This window comes from Cylas formicarius, unplaced genomic scaffold, assembly GCF_029955315.1.
Source record: "Cylas formicarius isolate icCylForm1 unplaced genomic scaffold, icCylForm1.1 PGA_scaffold_8__14_contigs__length_24414737, whole genome shotgun sequence".
In the NCBI taxonomy this organism is placed as follows: domain Eukaryota; kingdom Metazoa; phylum Arthropoda; class Insecta; order Coleoptera; family Brentidae; genus Cylas; species Cylas formicarius.
In genome coordinates this window covers 691,634-707,336 of record NW_026844361.1, presented here as the reverse complement: position 1 = coordinate 707,336, position 15,703 = coordinate 691,634, and the positions used below count along the sequence as shown (strand labels likewise).

The 15,703-nt window shown below is 35.6% G+C and overlaps 1 protein-coding gene and 1 long non-coding RNA gene across 3 annotated transcripts in view; one reads left to right on the top strand and one right to left on the bottom strand.

Moving 5' to 3' along the window:
- Window positions 1-2,754: 2,754 nt before the first annotated feature.
- Window positions 2,755-15,703, bottom strand: part of LOC132706755 (mesencephalic astrocyte-derived neurotrophic factor homolog) — a 71,468-nt gene continuing 58,519 nt past the window's right edge. The window contains exons 1-4 of one of the 2 annotated variants that reach the window (XM_060678265.1): window positions 4,601-4,754; window positions 3,598-3,765; window positions 3,331-3,544; window positions 2,755-3,269 (exon numbers count right to left, since the gene is read on the bottom strand). In XM_060678265.1, the coding sequence (XP_060534248.1) occupies window positions 2,967-3,269; window positions 3,331-3,534 (507 nt within the window). In that variant the 5' untranslated portion in view covers window positions 3,535-3,544; window positions 3,598-3,765; window positions 4,601-4,754 and the 3' untranslated portion in view covers window positions 2,755-2,966. Of the gene's footprint in view, window positions 3,270-3,330; window positions 3,545-3,597; window positions 3,766-4,600; window positions 4,755-5,611; window positions 5,852-15,703 lie in introns of those variants that run through there. The other variant, XR_009619638.1, reaches the window with a different exon arrangement.
- Window positions 3,776-15,703, top strand: part of LOC132706757 (uncharacterized) — a 33,571-nt gene continuing 21,643 nt past the window's right edge. The window contains exons 1-2 of the long non-coding RNA XR_009619640.1: window positions 3,776-4,048; window positions 4,102-4,199. This is a non-coding gene — a long non-coding RNA (uncharacterized LOC132706757). The remainder of the gene's footprint in view (window positions 4,049-4,101; window positions 4,200-15,703) is intronic.

The window sequence follows — 15,703 nt, the reverse complement described above, 5'->3', positions numbered from 1 at the left end:
TCCCCTTTAAAGTAATCTCCCCAGATATAATACACTTGTGCCAACGTTTTTTCTAATTCTCGAAGCACTTTTGGTAAGCACTTTCTGGTATAGCCTTGAGTTCTTCCAACAATTTTTTCTTTATCTCCTCGTTCCAAAAAGGAAGGCCTTTCATGGGTTTATTGAGTTTGGGGAAAAGGAAGAAGTCGCAGGGGGCCATATCCGATGAATATATGATTCTGGTTTTGTTTTTGGCCAAAAACGACGGTGACCATAAATTGTTTTTCCACAATTCCGGATATTTTCTTCGTATTGCTTCTCGCAAACGGCGCATAACTTCAAGGTAATACTCTTTATTAACCGGACGACCTTGTTGTAAGAACTCTTGTAGTACTCCACTATAATCAAAGAAAACAGTAAGCAAAACCTTGACATTTCATCGAACTTGACGCGCTTTGGTTTCGACGTCATAATATACTTATGATTCGTGGTCATATCAGGATCAGCATTGATGGATGCTTCTTCGACGGCCCCTTTGTTCAAAATTAAGCGGTTTCGGAACAAATTTTGCTGCTACACGTTTTATGCCCACAACTTCGATATATATTAATATATATTAATTAATTAGATATTATAACTAACCAAAACTAAGTGATTCGACGATTTTTCAACACTAGTTGTTTCACTTCTTCAACTTTTTCATTAGTTATTGACGTGCTGGAGCGTTCACAGCAAGGTTCATCATCGGCGTCTTCTCGGCCACCTTGGAACAGCTTGTAAACATTTTTTTTTGCTCAAAGTAGATTAACCATATGACGTTCACATTTCAAGCGTTTTGCAGCACGGCATTGCATTTTTTTACACCAAATTTTATGCAAATTCTTTGCTTCTGTCTCACAAAAAAAACAAAAAGCATATATGGCTGTACCGCAGCCGTTTTTGACTTTCGGCTTATTTTAGATTTTATTTGTGTTAGCTGTGTTAACCCTTTCCTACTAAAGATACCTTGTTATTAAAAGATATCACAGTCCTACTAAACTTATCCTTTAATTATGAATGGTTTCATACCCATTTAAATGTATCTTTTAAACTTAAACTAAAAAGACCAATAATGTCTAAATTATATGTGCAAGGTACAAGTTAATTTTATTTTGATCACAGCCGAACGAAGCAATACAATGCACTTTTCAAAGTGTTCCTGAAATAGACCGCACCGCAATTCGTCAAGAGTATCAGAAGACACCACAAAGTGTCGGGGCATTTAAAAGTTCACAATTATTGTTTCATTTATTTGTAATTAAAACGAGATTATCGGGGAAATAAAAAATGTGTGTTTTCTTTGGACCACCTTTTATTATATGATACAAAAATTATTTTTTAATCCGAGACTTAACGTGCTCTAGCGACTGTACATGATGAGTAAGTTTATGGTATCTATGAAACCTTATATATATCTCCTATATATCTCCCTACGCATGTTTATTGATGAAAACCGAGAACACAGGACATTAACATGCGGCGTGCCAAAAGTTCCTGGTTTCCTTGGGCCTTCCATTACCTCGAAGAACTATGGTGATGGTTTATTATATAAAATAAATCCTTTGAAATCCTATACATGTGTCCTTTTTGCATAATAATTTCTTGAAATAACTAATTTACTGTCTGTGCTCGCTATTGGCATCTGCCTAAATTGTGCATTTTCATGCTTTGAGAGTTTGACATATTGCGCAGATGCCGCATACACTTCGATTTATGCTTGTTTCAACAAATGAGTTGCGATGTCTAAAGGAAATTAACCCACTAGAGGCATGGTACCACTACCGCGCCATCTATTGGTGTTTGATTCTACTAATTGGTTCCAAGGTTTTACGAGACATGTTACCTACCATAGTGCCATCTTTCGGTGCCCGTCTCAACTAATTACGTCCACGGTTAAACGAGAGATGGCACCACCAGCATCCTCTATATTGCATTGTCTATGAAGCAACAGAAAAAACCTGAAGAGTTAAAAAAAACGTTTTAATATATAATATACTTACTAGTCCTGATTAAAGTGTAAGGCTAAGCGTCGTAAGGAACCGTTGACCTGTTGCTCTGTCAATGGACATCGCTTGTCGCCTTTCATTTCTTTCTGCTCCTACTTCAAGCCCTGCAGATCTCCCGTAAGTTTTACATGGGGTCAAAGGAGTTGGTATCTAAGGGGAGACAAATCACACCTTTTAATGCACAATGCACACACTTGCGGGTGATCGCAAGGTAATCAATCACTATTAACATTTTTCGATCGTGAGATCTCGCCGAATATATTGTGACCTCGCTTGAAAATTTACTTTTTGTTTACGCTTTATTGGCGAAGCCAATTGAAGGGATCTGCCATTTTTTCGAATTACTTGTGCACAGAACAAGATGACAGCTAATGTCGTTTTGAAGACACGAAACGACGACTGTGTTCTTTTGATTTTTTTCAAATTCGATGTAACATGTAAAACAATGGCAAACGCTCGAATTTTGTTTTGCATAGATATTTAATACGCATTTTTTATTTTTTTTTTAAGGGTAAGGTTCATTGTATGTGGCGTTTGTCGCAGACTTTTATATAAGTACTTTAATTCATTTTAGCCTCCATTCTGTAAAAAAGAAAAGGGATACCCACTGGTATATATTAGAAATACATTAATAGTGGTTTAAAAAAATATAAAGCGCGCAAATTGAAAATTAAGACCAATTTACATTTGCATTTCAAATGTTTAACATGTTTTTATTTAATATTTTCTAAATAAGAAACATGCTTATCAACAAAATATGTATTACAAATATAAATACATCATTACACTAAAATATAAATAAAAATAATTTACCTAAAATGTTTAATGGTAGATCGCGAAAAACACTATTTGGAAGTGACAATTTTATTCGGGGTGAATGACGAAAAGAAGACAGAAAATGATCACCTCCCGACATAACAATCTTAAATTAATCATATCACGTTATAGTTCGGTATGCTTTGGCTTTAGTTCTTCTATCCTCTTCAAGTACTCGCTCTTCTCAATACAACCTTCGCATTCTTCACCCCAGTCATTAAGGATCTTCTTGAGGTCTCTGACTTTAAGCTTCTTCAGGTCCACTGTCTTCAAGTCAATTTGGACGTCGTACCGAAGCTCGCATATCTGTTGATCTTTTTTTTTCAATTTTTCGCATATTTTTTCCGAAGGCAGTGACCACGACATGGGTTTGGACATTTCCCCCAATATTCCGGTGGCACTCTCTTCCAAACCTCCCAAATAGTAACACTAACACACAAAAATAAACGGTCGCTATAATATAAAAAGAGATGTGCTAGCCTGTACTTACGAATCTTTCTTCCTTGTTTTTCACACCCTTGCAAAAACTTCGAAATTCACGTTCTATTTTTTTAGGTTCTTTAAGCACATCGTCGGACAGGGTGTTCCTAAACCTTTCCAATACTTTGATGCAAACTTCGCACTCGCCTTGTTTTAATGCTTGAGCACACCAAACCGACATTAAGACACCCACCAAAATCGCTTGGAACTCCATTTTCAAAGGCCTGCAACGAAAAGATAGGTTAGAACCGGATTAATCCGTTTTTCAAATACGTACCTAATGAACCAGACGTCTTACGAGTTTGCCAGTTGATATGTAACACGTTTTTATTCAATACGTCCGCAAATCGCTGTGAACTTGCCGGAGAAGTTTGCCACAATTTACGGGCCGCAGAGGTGTCAGCTCGTTGGCGAGCTCTGATTGGTCCACGTCTCGTGTCCGTGTCTAAGGGAATAAAGATGGCTGTATATCTGGTTGCCGAATAGTAAGCAACGGAAAGACATATGCGAGAATAAGGAAATAAAATTAGCGGACGCAACCTTGACTGCGAAACAATACACGCTCTTTTTTGTATCGAATCGGGAAACGAAGGCTTCCCGTCCCCGCGGCGGCTTCCGCCTTCGAAAATTTGACCCGCTATTTGGCTTGACCCCGCGTTTAGAAACGAGTTTTGGAAACAAATGGATTTTGTTGTTACTCTCCCAAAACCGGAAGGAATAAGGTCAAGGTGCGCCCCTTTACAATATACTTCCTACAAGTCAGTTTAATTAATTGTTGCAGCATTCCTTTCAACAGTGTTGCGTAATTCCATTGTAACCGATGACCGTTAATAATAATTAAAAATCGCTAGTATTGACGCTCGTATCGCCCTAAATAAGGTAGGCCATAACACACAATACATAAGCCATAATTAATGCGGCATTTTAAATCTTACTTCGCATCGGAAATTCCGTATTAATTGCGTTTCGTTGCGAGGGTTCGCCTCCATTAATAACCACCCGATCGGTAATTAACGCGACGCTAAGTGCAACGGGAGGCGGCGATAAGATCTTCCGTAGCAATAAATTTCTAGCAACGAGGTAAAAGGAACATTTTGCGCAACGCGGAGAACGTTTTACGAGAACGAACCAGCTTGTTCGCCATTGGAAAAAACGTAAAGTTTGTTAACTGACCAAAAACTCTTCTCCGGTATCAACAGCAATGATTGACGGATTTTTGTCCGTTATATGGTAAAGATAAAAGGGGAAAACGCACACACAGAATAATGGTGTAAAAATACCTTATTAAGTAGTCCGATTCTCGTTTATTAGGGTCATCTATGGGTAAAACCGGGGGTAGCTGCCTCGGACAATAGCCCTTACGTAACCAAAGTCGGCTTGGATTATTTATAGGAGCGTAGAAAAATGTAACGAGCCAATGGGAGCGGCACGGGGCTATCGCACATAACATTTTTTTATGGTTCATGAATATTTCATGAAGCCTCGCGTAAAATCGGCCGTTTTACGTGCCTTTTGCCCGTTTATTTACAATATAACGACGATTTTAAAGCAAATTTTCTGCGTTTGTTGGCCTCATTCCACACACGTCGCATTACGCATCGTTTAAATAACGAATCGTTAGTCGCAAAACAAACATTAATCATAAATATTATAAACAGACATTATCCAACAGAAGTAGGTGGCTGAGTTATTCAAGGACGATCGCATAAATCTTCTCGCCGCTCGAGTCAAAGAAATATACTTATTAGGTTATTCAGTATAAATAAAGGTCGCGCCATAACTTACGTTACTGTATAAAGTGCGACACTAAATGTGAATACTTCGTGTTTCCAATAAAGAAGGACAAAAACAATGGATACAAGAGCGATGATCTGTCTTTATTGATGTATCTCATTTTGAAGTTAAAAAAGAAATGAAACTATAAATAACGAAAGGAAAAAGAAAAGCAAGCGCGGAGAGCAAGGAAACGTAGCGAAAACCAAAGACGACGGAAAGTATTCCCATGTAATTTGATGGGAAATGTTTGAAGGATAAAAAATTGGGTGATTAGTTGTGGAAATGGAAAGAAATGAGAAATAGAACATAACAGGTAGAGCGCGTCAGAGGAACCGAAAGGAAAAGAAGAAATAATTTTTAATTTTGGTTGCTTAGGTACTCTTAACACAGTTCTCGAGATACTTTATTTAAAACCAAGCAAACAAAAGTTCAAATTTGCCTAATCCGATCTATTGCGAGCTACAGGATTTCCTGCGTCGAGCAAAACAAAAAAACGTAAACAAAAAAATTCATACCTATACAACGGCTGTCCGGAGTTTTGATCGACATCCGCCTTTGACTTGTTAATTCGAGATTTTAAATATGGGCAGTGTTTTTTTTTGTTTAGAGCGCGCTTATTCGGGTTGTTGCATAATAACAGTTCCGGATTTTTGTTCGGTAGTTTGGTTAGGATAGTCCAATCCCGTTGACCTTTAACAAATTATTTCGGCATCGTAACGATGGTGTTGTCGATGTAGTCCGGATCTGGAAATATACTACAAGAAAAACAAAACATGAAATTGTTATTGGTTATTCTTATAAATCTCAGTGAAAATCACAGAAGATAACAATTACGCCACATCATAAATTTTATGAACTAATAATGGACGTACTTCGCTAATGAGGCGAGTAAGGTCACGAGGTTATGTTATGACCGATTATTTTTAGTTTCCTTATATTTTACAATTTTATTGCAACTGCTACTAAATACGTTTGGCGTAACGATGAAGCTTATTTAGTCACATAAGTTACATTTTACAATAGTCGGACAAGTCTTCTAGGGTAAAAGCCTTGTAGCATAATTGGGTAATAATTTTAGACCTTTAAAATATTTCAATAAATTTAAATTTCTTTTAAGCGTTTCATCACAAAATACACTTCACCACAACCTTCCCATAGCAAAGAGGCCGAAAGCAATCCTACACTTGCCACTGTGGTACATTCAAAACATCACTGACCACATATCAAAAGTTCTAAAGAAATATAATGTCAAAATCAGATTTACCACTTGTCCAAAAATCTCTCATCATCTTCGATCTGTCAAAGACAAAATTTCCTTAGATATGCCAGGAGTTTACAGCATTTCATGCATATGCGGCAAATAATACATTGGAATGACCGGACCAAAAATATCAACTAGACTCAAAGAACATGAAAGAGCCTTAAGGCTAAGACAAATAAACGAAAAATCCGAGAGTCTATAAAAATCTATAAACGACCGAACAATCTTAACCGCGACTCAGGTCTTTACCTGTCACCAATATGGGAATCAGTCATTCGAGACGGTGTTTATGCCTCTCATTTAGCTCCGCCTCTTAAAACAATATATAAGTAGGTACAGAGTAAAATGCGAGCCAGTCTCAGTCAAGCTCCGAAGAAGAAGCGAACAGGATAATTGGCGAAAGGTTAGCAAGTTCGACTCAGCAAAAACCGAGGCAGGAGAAATCGAGAAGTTTTGCAAAAAAAAATACATTACTTTTAGTTAGCAGGTACCCCTTAAACAAATTCGTTCTAAATGATAGTCTTTCAATTTTCTCATCACTTCTTTATTACTTCCTGAATCTATTTAATTAAAAATTCTTTTTCCAAACTATCAACAAAACTACAATAAATCGCTTCCCTTGAAAGTCCCATGGTCTTACACTTTTTATTGAATTATCTTGCCAAGACTTTGTTGCATTCGCTTTGGAAAGTATCAACGTTTTGTCTATGAAAATAACCTGACGAGAGGAAATGTTGACGTACTCGTAATTTCTTAAAAATTTAGTTCGAAGTAATGAAACATTGGTTTGCTGCACAAGATATCTTCGGTAATCATCTTTTTTGAATTTAAAACCTCTGCAAAGAACTATTGCTGATAAAAGCAAATTCTTGTATTTTAAGCCTTCTATTTAAGGTTGCTGTTGTGGCATGCTTTTCTAAAAAAAAGCAATGAAATTAATCATCTTGCATGGTTATAAATGATTACTTTCCCTATACATTTGATACACCGTGTCTCGTATATTACTTGTAACTACATCGGTTAAATCAGTCATCTTTTGGGGTTTCTTCTTTCCTGGTGATTTTGGATTTTAAACGCTATTTTAGTCTTGCAACAGTGGATAAATTAATATTTGGTGCCTAAACATTCCTCTGAAAAATTAGAAGGAATTACTAATTAACATCCACAATTTCATTAGTTACACAAACGTCTTGGATAGCGGAGAGTGGTAATAAAGGTCTTCCATTATTCTTTTCTTGTTGAAAATAATTTAGCAAAGATACCACTACACCCTGCGATTCAGAGTTAAGGGTTTCCTCTTTTATAGCTAAAACCTGTTTAACTAAAAATTAAAAAATAACGGTAAGTTTAAAACCAGGCATTTACGTGCAAAACTCTTGAGGCGCAACGTAGGGTTTTACATAGTAAATATTTAAACCCTTATGTACATTTGTACTGTACTTACCCTGCTATAAATCTCAAAATACTAAAGAAGAAATTGAAATACAAATGGTGTCACAAAATGTCACAGAAAGACAAGTATGGGGAACTAAAAGTTAATATTTTGACAATAAAAGAGCTTCCTAACGTATTTTTGTGGCTCATTTTGACGATATTTATATTATAATGTAAATTTGAGATCTTAAACTTTTTTTAAGGATTAACAGAAGAAATATGCTAAAAATGTGTGTAAATATTTGAGAAGTAAAACACTGTTGCATGTATTTACTTGGTTGGTTGTTTTAAAAAAATAAAACAAATTTAAATAATAAATAGCAAACAATTTATATGACAAATTAAATTTAATACCGAAAACCAAAACATTAATTGACCCAAGCTAGCGGAAAACCGCAAACTTCCCACTTTCTAAAATTTAATGTTCCATGCACACTTTTTCGCCTTTATAATACTAAAACAACCAATTTTGTCAAAGGAGTTAGAAGGGGAATTAGTTCGATATTTACTTATAATGGATCAGAAGTTTTTTGGTCTCACCAGAAGGATTTCATTTTTAACTTCATTTTAATTTTGCTAAGAGTAACAATATACCACATCCATTCTCCGTTTTATGTGAATCTGCGGGAAAAGTCCACTGGAACTTCCCTCGCAAGAGCTGTTGGTTTTATCAGGGAAAATGTCACTGAGTTTTTCTACTTGTTAGAGAATACTATCGTGGAACGCAATTAAGGATCTTAGCAAATCTATAAAGTAGATAAAGGGTTGTCTATTGTGCTATAAAGATGTCCAGAAGGGGCAAACGATAAGTTGGTGCTATTTGGTTAAGGTTCTCTTAAACTCATAATTATCTTTCCACTCAAAAAAGACTAGTTACCAACTGAAAAAGGGGGCGCCTCTAGGATCGCTTTTTGATTTTCGACCAATCCGGGTGGACTCCACCAAATTTATTTATAAAATGGTTTGACCACTTCATGTTAAGATTTTATGCTTACTGCCAAATACGACGCATAAACTTCAGCTCCTTGATAAGACCGTCAATTTTGAGAAATAGCCATTAAAGGGTTTGGTACCACTGGGTCTACCTTTTAAGAAGAAATATTTTCACAGACGAAGAATTTGCGGCCGAAATGCAAAAAGAAAGTCAAAAACTGCCGAACGATAAACTGATAAAGAGCAACATAACTCATCCTAGTGACGTAGTGGGCGTTCTAAATTAATTACGTCAACGCCGAAAAAGGAAGAGTTAGAGCAATCAATTGATCTTCCAAGACAAAAAGTCACTCGAAAAATTTTCGATGAGTGTGGACCTACTATAGTGATGTATGTGCGTAAAATGACGAACAAAAAGTCCCCTCTAGTTCCTCTGATTCACAATCTGCGCCACAATCTAATGAAGATCTGACAAGCTGCTACAATAAAAATCCAACCGATAACGATATCCCATGCATTTTTCAGCAAGAAAAATTTTTCCTCGAGTCAAAGTAAAAAAATATGGGCGCAATGCGCAATATGCAAGGAATGGGCTCACGAAGCTTGTACCAATTTCGCGAATTTTAGATATATACTTTTTGCCTATTTAATGTTCTGAGAATATTACTGTCTATTATTTATTTTTGAACAAAAACGCAAACGCATTTTTAAAAAACTTTTTCGTAAAATTACCGAAAATGTTTTAGTTTTTAATTTAGCACCTTTTGCTTTGGCGATACTTATTTATCAATAAAATATTGCAACTTTAAAGACTTTTAGCTTTTATTACCTATTTCACGAACAAATTCAAAACAAGTTCAAATATTTATATGAGTAAACCCATTTAATATGTTTTTATATGTGTTTAAAATGGTATTATCTATCTGCATGACGACGATTCTCTGCAACTCTTTGTCCCATTTGAAATGCATCTATGCTACCCGAACTGTGTTCTCGCTATAGACGAATCTATATGGTTCGACACATGCGGTGATTCTGTACTAAGCCCTCATGTACTTGGACTTGATGTGACGGTACAAGATTGTTCATGTATTGATAATAAATCGGAGCTAAGAAAGTCAACCAGTCAGCTCGCTCTATCCTGCTATTGTCGGTTAGAAAGATTATAGATTATCTCTAAATCCGCAGTGTTACAACAAACATTTATTATATATGGCAACCAACTGATTGTTTTCTAGCGGAATTATCACAAATAATTTATAGTATTGACAATCTGAAGACATCAATGCAGCCTAAGTTAAAAGTTTACACGGCCAGAAGGCATAAAATCGATCCAAGCCAAAATTAACCAGAAGGCATCACATGAGCGCAAGCTAGAACATAATTAGAAGGCATCAAATTGTTACCACTATCTTGCCCCACCTTCCTCCTAATTCCAAATTTCAATTTAGACAGGTTAGTGTTTTGTGGGAGGGTGCTTGGAAATTAAGTGTCGATATTTGTTAAAAATAAATCATATTGTGGACATTGATGGGTATCTTAAACTAAAAAGTCCATGCCTTTTTAAAAATGAGATACAAGTATGTTTGAAAATGGATCGTATTTATTATTATCAAGTGCAGATTCAAATAATGTGATTTTGTTACATAGTCGGCGCTAAAGTCAATGCCAGGATATGTAAATTTAGAAATTGTTCCATGCAATGCATCTTAGTCTTGCACCCAATGTTCTGATTCAAAATATATTTTTAAAAATGAAGTATTTTTTTTATTAAAACCATAGTTTTCATTTTTACTCCTACCTTTCATTTAAATAGTTATTATATTATAAGTTGTGTGTAATCGTTCAAATTTGAAAACAGACATCATTGTAATATCAATTTTATAAAAAAATTGGGTCTTAAAAGTTTACACACACAAAATAGGTACTTTAAAAGTACAAATTTTAAAATAATATGCCAAATCTTTTGAGTGGATTCAATCTTTATAAGTTTTATAAGTTTATGACAACTGATTAAAGCCACTTGTTGTGTTTATGTTTTCAAATATTAACAAATGAACCGTGTCACATTCAAAGCCGGTGTAATGTTTCCATTTGTTTATATTTGATGTATCATCCATTAAAGCATATGGCCATTTTTCTATTTTTTATTCCAAATCTTCAATTTTTTTGGCTGCAAAACTAAGCTGTTCCAATTTCAGTTTTTCTTAGCTGTTTGTTCTTTTGCACTGCAAAAAAAACTCGATTGCGGTGTGAATAGTTTCCACAACCAATCACAACACAAGTTTTAGGCGTTTTTAACCTTTTTCATATTTTATGTTGTTGAAAGTAATAATAGTAGTACTACACTAACGAAAGCGAAAATGTTTTACACAAAACCTACCTAGAACTAAGAAAAGCAAAATTCACTTTTGCTACTCCCGCCTGTAAGCACACCCATCTAGCATGCGGAAAGCGTCACTTTACCACGTCAGTTTCTATCGTTTCCCACGGATCCGAGCCACTTTGGACATTTTCGCGATTTTATCTCACGGGTTTGGGAGCAATCGGATGTTTTCGGAGATATTTCTCACGCCTTGAATTTTGACGTTTGTCAATTCTGACGGTCATGTCTAACTAACGCTAGATCGGTGTGTAATTAGGTATTTTACAGACGGAAAAAAATATTTTCTTGGATGACGTCCTATTTGAAATCAGCGTTGCTGGAAGTATTTTACGTTTACCACCCTGTGAACTTAATTCTATGGAGATGGTATGGAATCAAGTTCGTTCGTTCGTTAACAGATGAAGCACTTCAACATGTTACTAAACAAAATTGGTATAATTATGTTCAACATGTCATAGGAGAAACAGAAAAGGAAATCTGGTCTGCTGGTAATCTCCAAGACAAGTGGATGAATTTATTATTAGCGTAAATTCTGGCGACAGTTGAGAGCAACATTGACATTTCAGATCTCAACCAAGAATAAAAGAATCATTAATGTACAGAGTGGTCGTAATTGGAGTGTTTTAACAGAAGAAACCTATTTCTGAACTAGATAGATCAATTTACTCGATTTTTAAAAAATATTTAATGGTTAAGACCGCATGCCGATATCTTCACTACCCACTGAGATATAGGGCGTTTTTCAATTTTCGACCCTTCTGAAAATTGCACATAACTTTTTTATTTATAAAAATTTTTGCTGCGGTTGTCCGTTTTCTCGTAAATTAATACAACTTTCTTGTTTTATATTTACAATATAGTTGGCTATAGTCTTAAAAAAATACCCGTATCGAGGCCCTTTCAGCCATATAGATTTGTTGGCTTCTGGGATAAAAAGGCGAAAATATAGGGCATTTTTTGTTTATGTTTTAGTAGGCCGTGCGTAATATGTTGAAAACGACGTCACGTTTTAAAAAAGATAAGGCCAATTTAAAACAACTTAAATGAAAAACACGAAATCCAAGAACTATTTAATATTTTAATTTCAATTTGAGATATTATTTTTAATAATCAATTTTAATATTATTGATTATTTAGAAAACAAAATTATAAACAAAATAGACTAAACATAATAAATATTAGAATGCAAATTATGAAAATTTAACCTTTACCTTAATTATATTGAAATATTTCAACGTAAATGTTCAAAATATGTCACATTACTTTGAGCCCAGAAAGGGTCAATATGATTTTAGAGGCAATTTAAATTTGATCTTGCCTAGGCACAGACCGGCGAAGGTAGTAAATAACACACTGAGGTTAAAAAAAATACAAAAAGTAGTGCTTTTAAAAGTGTACTTCAAAATAATTTAGCAAAACATGCTTTTTATGCTTTTAACATATTTGTTATTTTTTTGTACATAATAAAAATTTGTCTATTGACTAATTACGATCACCCTATTCATATTAGTTAGGTAAAATTAAAGTGTAGAGATAAAGTTTGGCTCCGTGCCGCGAAATTTGTTTGAAACCGGATCCGATTGTTACTCGACACCAGCGATGGTTAGTAGACTCCACACTTTATTCATGACAGTATGAGTATAATAATAAATAATTTCAAGTTGGAAAAATACCATGTTTCATACAGAGTGTTAAATAATACTATACATATATAAATTCTACTGCAAATAAATTTATTTATTATTATTATTACTGAAATAAAACTAAAATGATTACTTACATTGCACGGATTTTCGAACATTTTCTGTTTTTTTTACTTATTTTTTATTTGTTTACTACTTTTGACGTCACCGAGGAAAGTTGGCCTAGAGGCACATGAAAGAATAAAAAATATGTTTTAGTGGTCCGTTTCCGGAACACGTGGCCTACGAAGATCCATCCGCGCGACCGTCACCCGGCACTAAATCCGGCAGGTACGGAGTCCAGAAGGTCGACCGGCGGCCTTCTTCGGAATCTGTGGCGCCGGTGTGACGGCGACGCCGTGTTGTTTTTGTCGCGGGAATGTCGCCGAAAAATTCCGTGTCGAAGAATTCGCGTCTTCTTCGTTCTCGCGGCCGTTTATATGGTTCGTTTGGATTTGACGGTTCCAATTTCGCGCTCCGCGTCGAATGGAAAAAAAATTATAGCGAAATTTGTGAGTTTTAGGAGATAACTGATTACGTTACTATGTAAAAATGTTAGATTTATTAAGAGTACCTGTAAATTTATAATTTACTCGGCTTTTGAAAAAAAAATCTGTCGTTTTACTTTATCTTTATTACATTTCTGTCCAGAAATCCAGAGAATTGAAATTAAAATGAATTTAATTGAAAATTTTTATTACATACAGAGACAAAACGAGTACTCAAAAAGAAGTTTGTAATTTGTGTAATGCAAAATATCCAGGGAAAATTGTAAAGTGTAAAGTTGTCAATTGTTGAAAATGCCTTAAATTCCATTAACTTTTTATCAATATGCTATTCGGTTTAAGAATGCTTCCAAAACATTACTCAAAAAATATTTTCATTAATATACCTTATTTCGTATCAAATTCTAAATTTTTAATTTTAATTTAAATTTTAAATCCTCACTCGAGGTATACATAGTCATCCATAAATCCATATCGAAATGTTTTTTTTTTAATAAAGATTACGCAGAAAACTATTTACACGGAAAACATATAAAATATATAAAATTGATTTATAGCTTAGAAAGCTTAACAGGAGTTTAACATGATCGAGATTTAAATTAAGGTATAAGAAATTTTGCTCGTTAAACTTTAGGGCTATTTTTTGTTTTAGTTTTAGTTTTATGCCGCTCGAACTAGCTGACGTTTCGCCATTCATCCTGTTGGCTTCTTCAGAATTCAGATTTGCATTCTGCACAATATTTGCTTACAATTGAGAGACAACATTCCAGGGATTTACGAAAATCGAAATACCCGTTTAAGGAAAATGAGACTTTGTACAGTCTATTTGAAAAAAAAAGATTTGGAAATACACTGACCAGCAAAATTAACGCGCTACTACTTCCTTCCTTGGCAGGAGATGTGGTTTCAACAAGACGGCGTAACATGTCACACAGCTCGTGCCGCAATCGATTTATTGAAAGACACTTTTGGTGGCCGCCTAATTTCACGTTTTGGACCTGTGAATTGGCCTCCAAGATCTTGTGATTTAACACCGATAGACTACGCACTGTGGGGCTATGTAAAGTTCTTGGTCTATGCGGATAAGCCACAAACGCTTGACCATTTGGAAGACAACATTCGCAGTGTTATTGCCGATATACGGCCACAAATGTTGGAAAAAGTCATCGCCATCCGTGGCGGTTATATGCCACAAATAATATTTAAAATGTAATGCAACAAGATTATCTTTCGGATAAATAAAATTCATGTCAATCGAATAATCCATCGTTGTTTTATTGCAACTTAAAGTTTTATACATCGAAAAAAAACACCCCTTATTATCCATTCTTAACCGTTGCTGATAAAACCAGACAACAGAAAAACAGAAAAGATGTGTCCGATTTTGTGATGATCTATTCCCAAAGCCCAAGATACTTGTATATTCCCGTCTCGTCCATGCTGGTAATAAGGCCCTGCGAGCCCATCTCAATTCTTTTACGCTGTACAACTTTGCCCTTTTCAATGGAGCTTATCTTACACTTACTCGGCTCGAATTTCATCTTGATATCGTTGCTGAACTGACCAATACATGTAAGTAAATTCTCTACATGTTTCCTGGAATCGGCGAAGAGCTTGAGCTCATCCATATGCCAAAGATGTGATATTGGTCTGTCGCATTCTGCTATTTTGACGCATTTTCTTTGGTTGTTAAGCATCCCAGTAAAGGGGCGGAGAGCCAGGGAGAGCCACAGGGGGCTGAGAGAATCTCACTGGAAGATACCCCTACTGATGTTATTAAGTGTAAGCATGGTCCTCCACCTCGTCATTGACCAAGCAAGAAAGTCGGTAATGTGCTTCTCGATTTTGTAGAGTTTAAATACCTCGGTAAGCCACGAGCGAGGCATACTATCGAAAGATTTTTGGTAGTCTATGTATGCGGTGTATAGAGGATTTTTTGATTTTACAGCTCATCCCACCATCACCTAATCAATAAGGAGCTGCTCCTTACATCCCCTTAGATACCCTCCCTCCCTCCGACACCCCTTCTGCTTTTCATTGAGTAAGTTATTCCTTTCGAGATGTGCATAGATTTTAATAGATAAAATTGAGGTAAGTATCTTGTAGATGAAGGGCAAGTATGTAATGTATGTAGTCGGATATTTTGGAGACCAGGTAAGTCACGCCGTTAACCATGAAATCAGGCATTTCCTGAGGATGTTACCGGAGAATTGCCTGAACCAGAAGTTGAAGTTGAGGGTGTTTGAAATTGCCTCAGTGACGGCTTTGGCTCTTAGTTTCCAATCAAGTATTGTACGTAGGTACCCGTTGTTCGTCTCTCGTCGCAATACCATTTGGCCTGCCTGTGCTCCGTAGCGTTTTCCTAGATTTCTCTCAAAAAGTCTCGCATTGCACCGGCGGTTGGA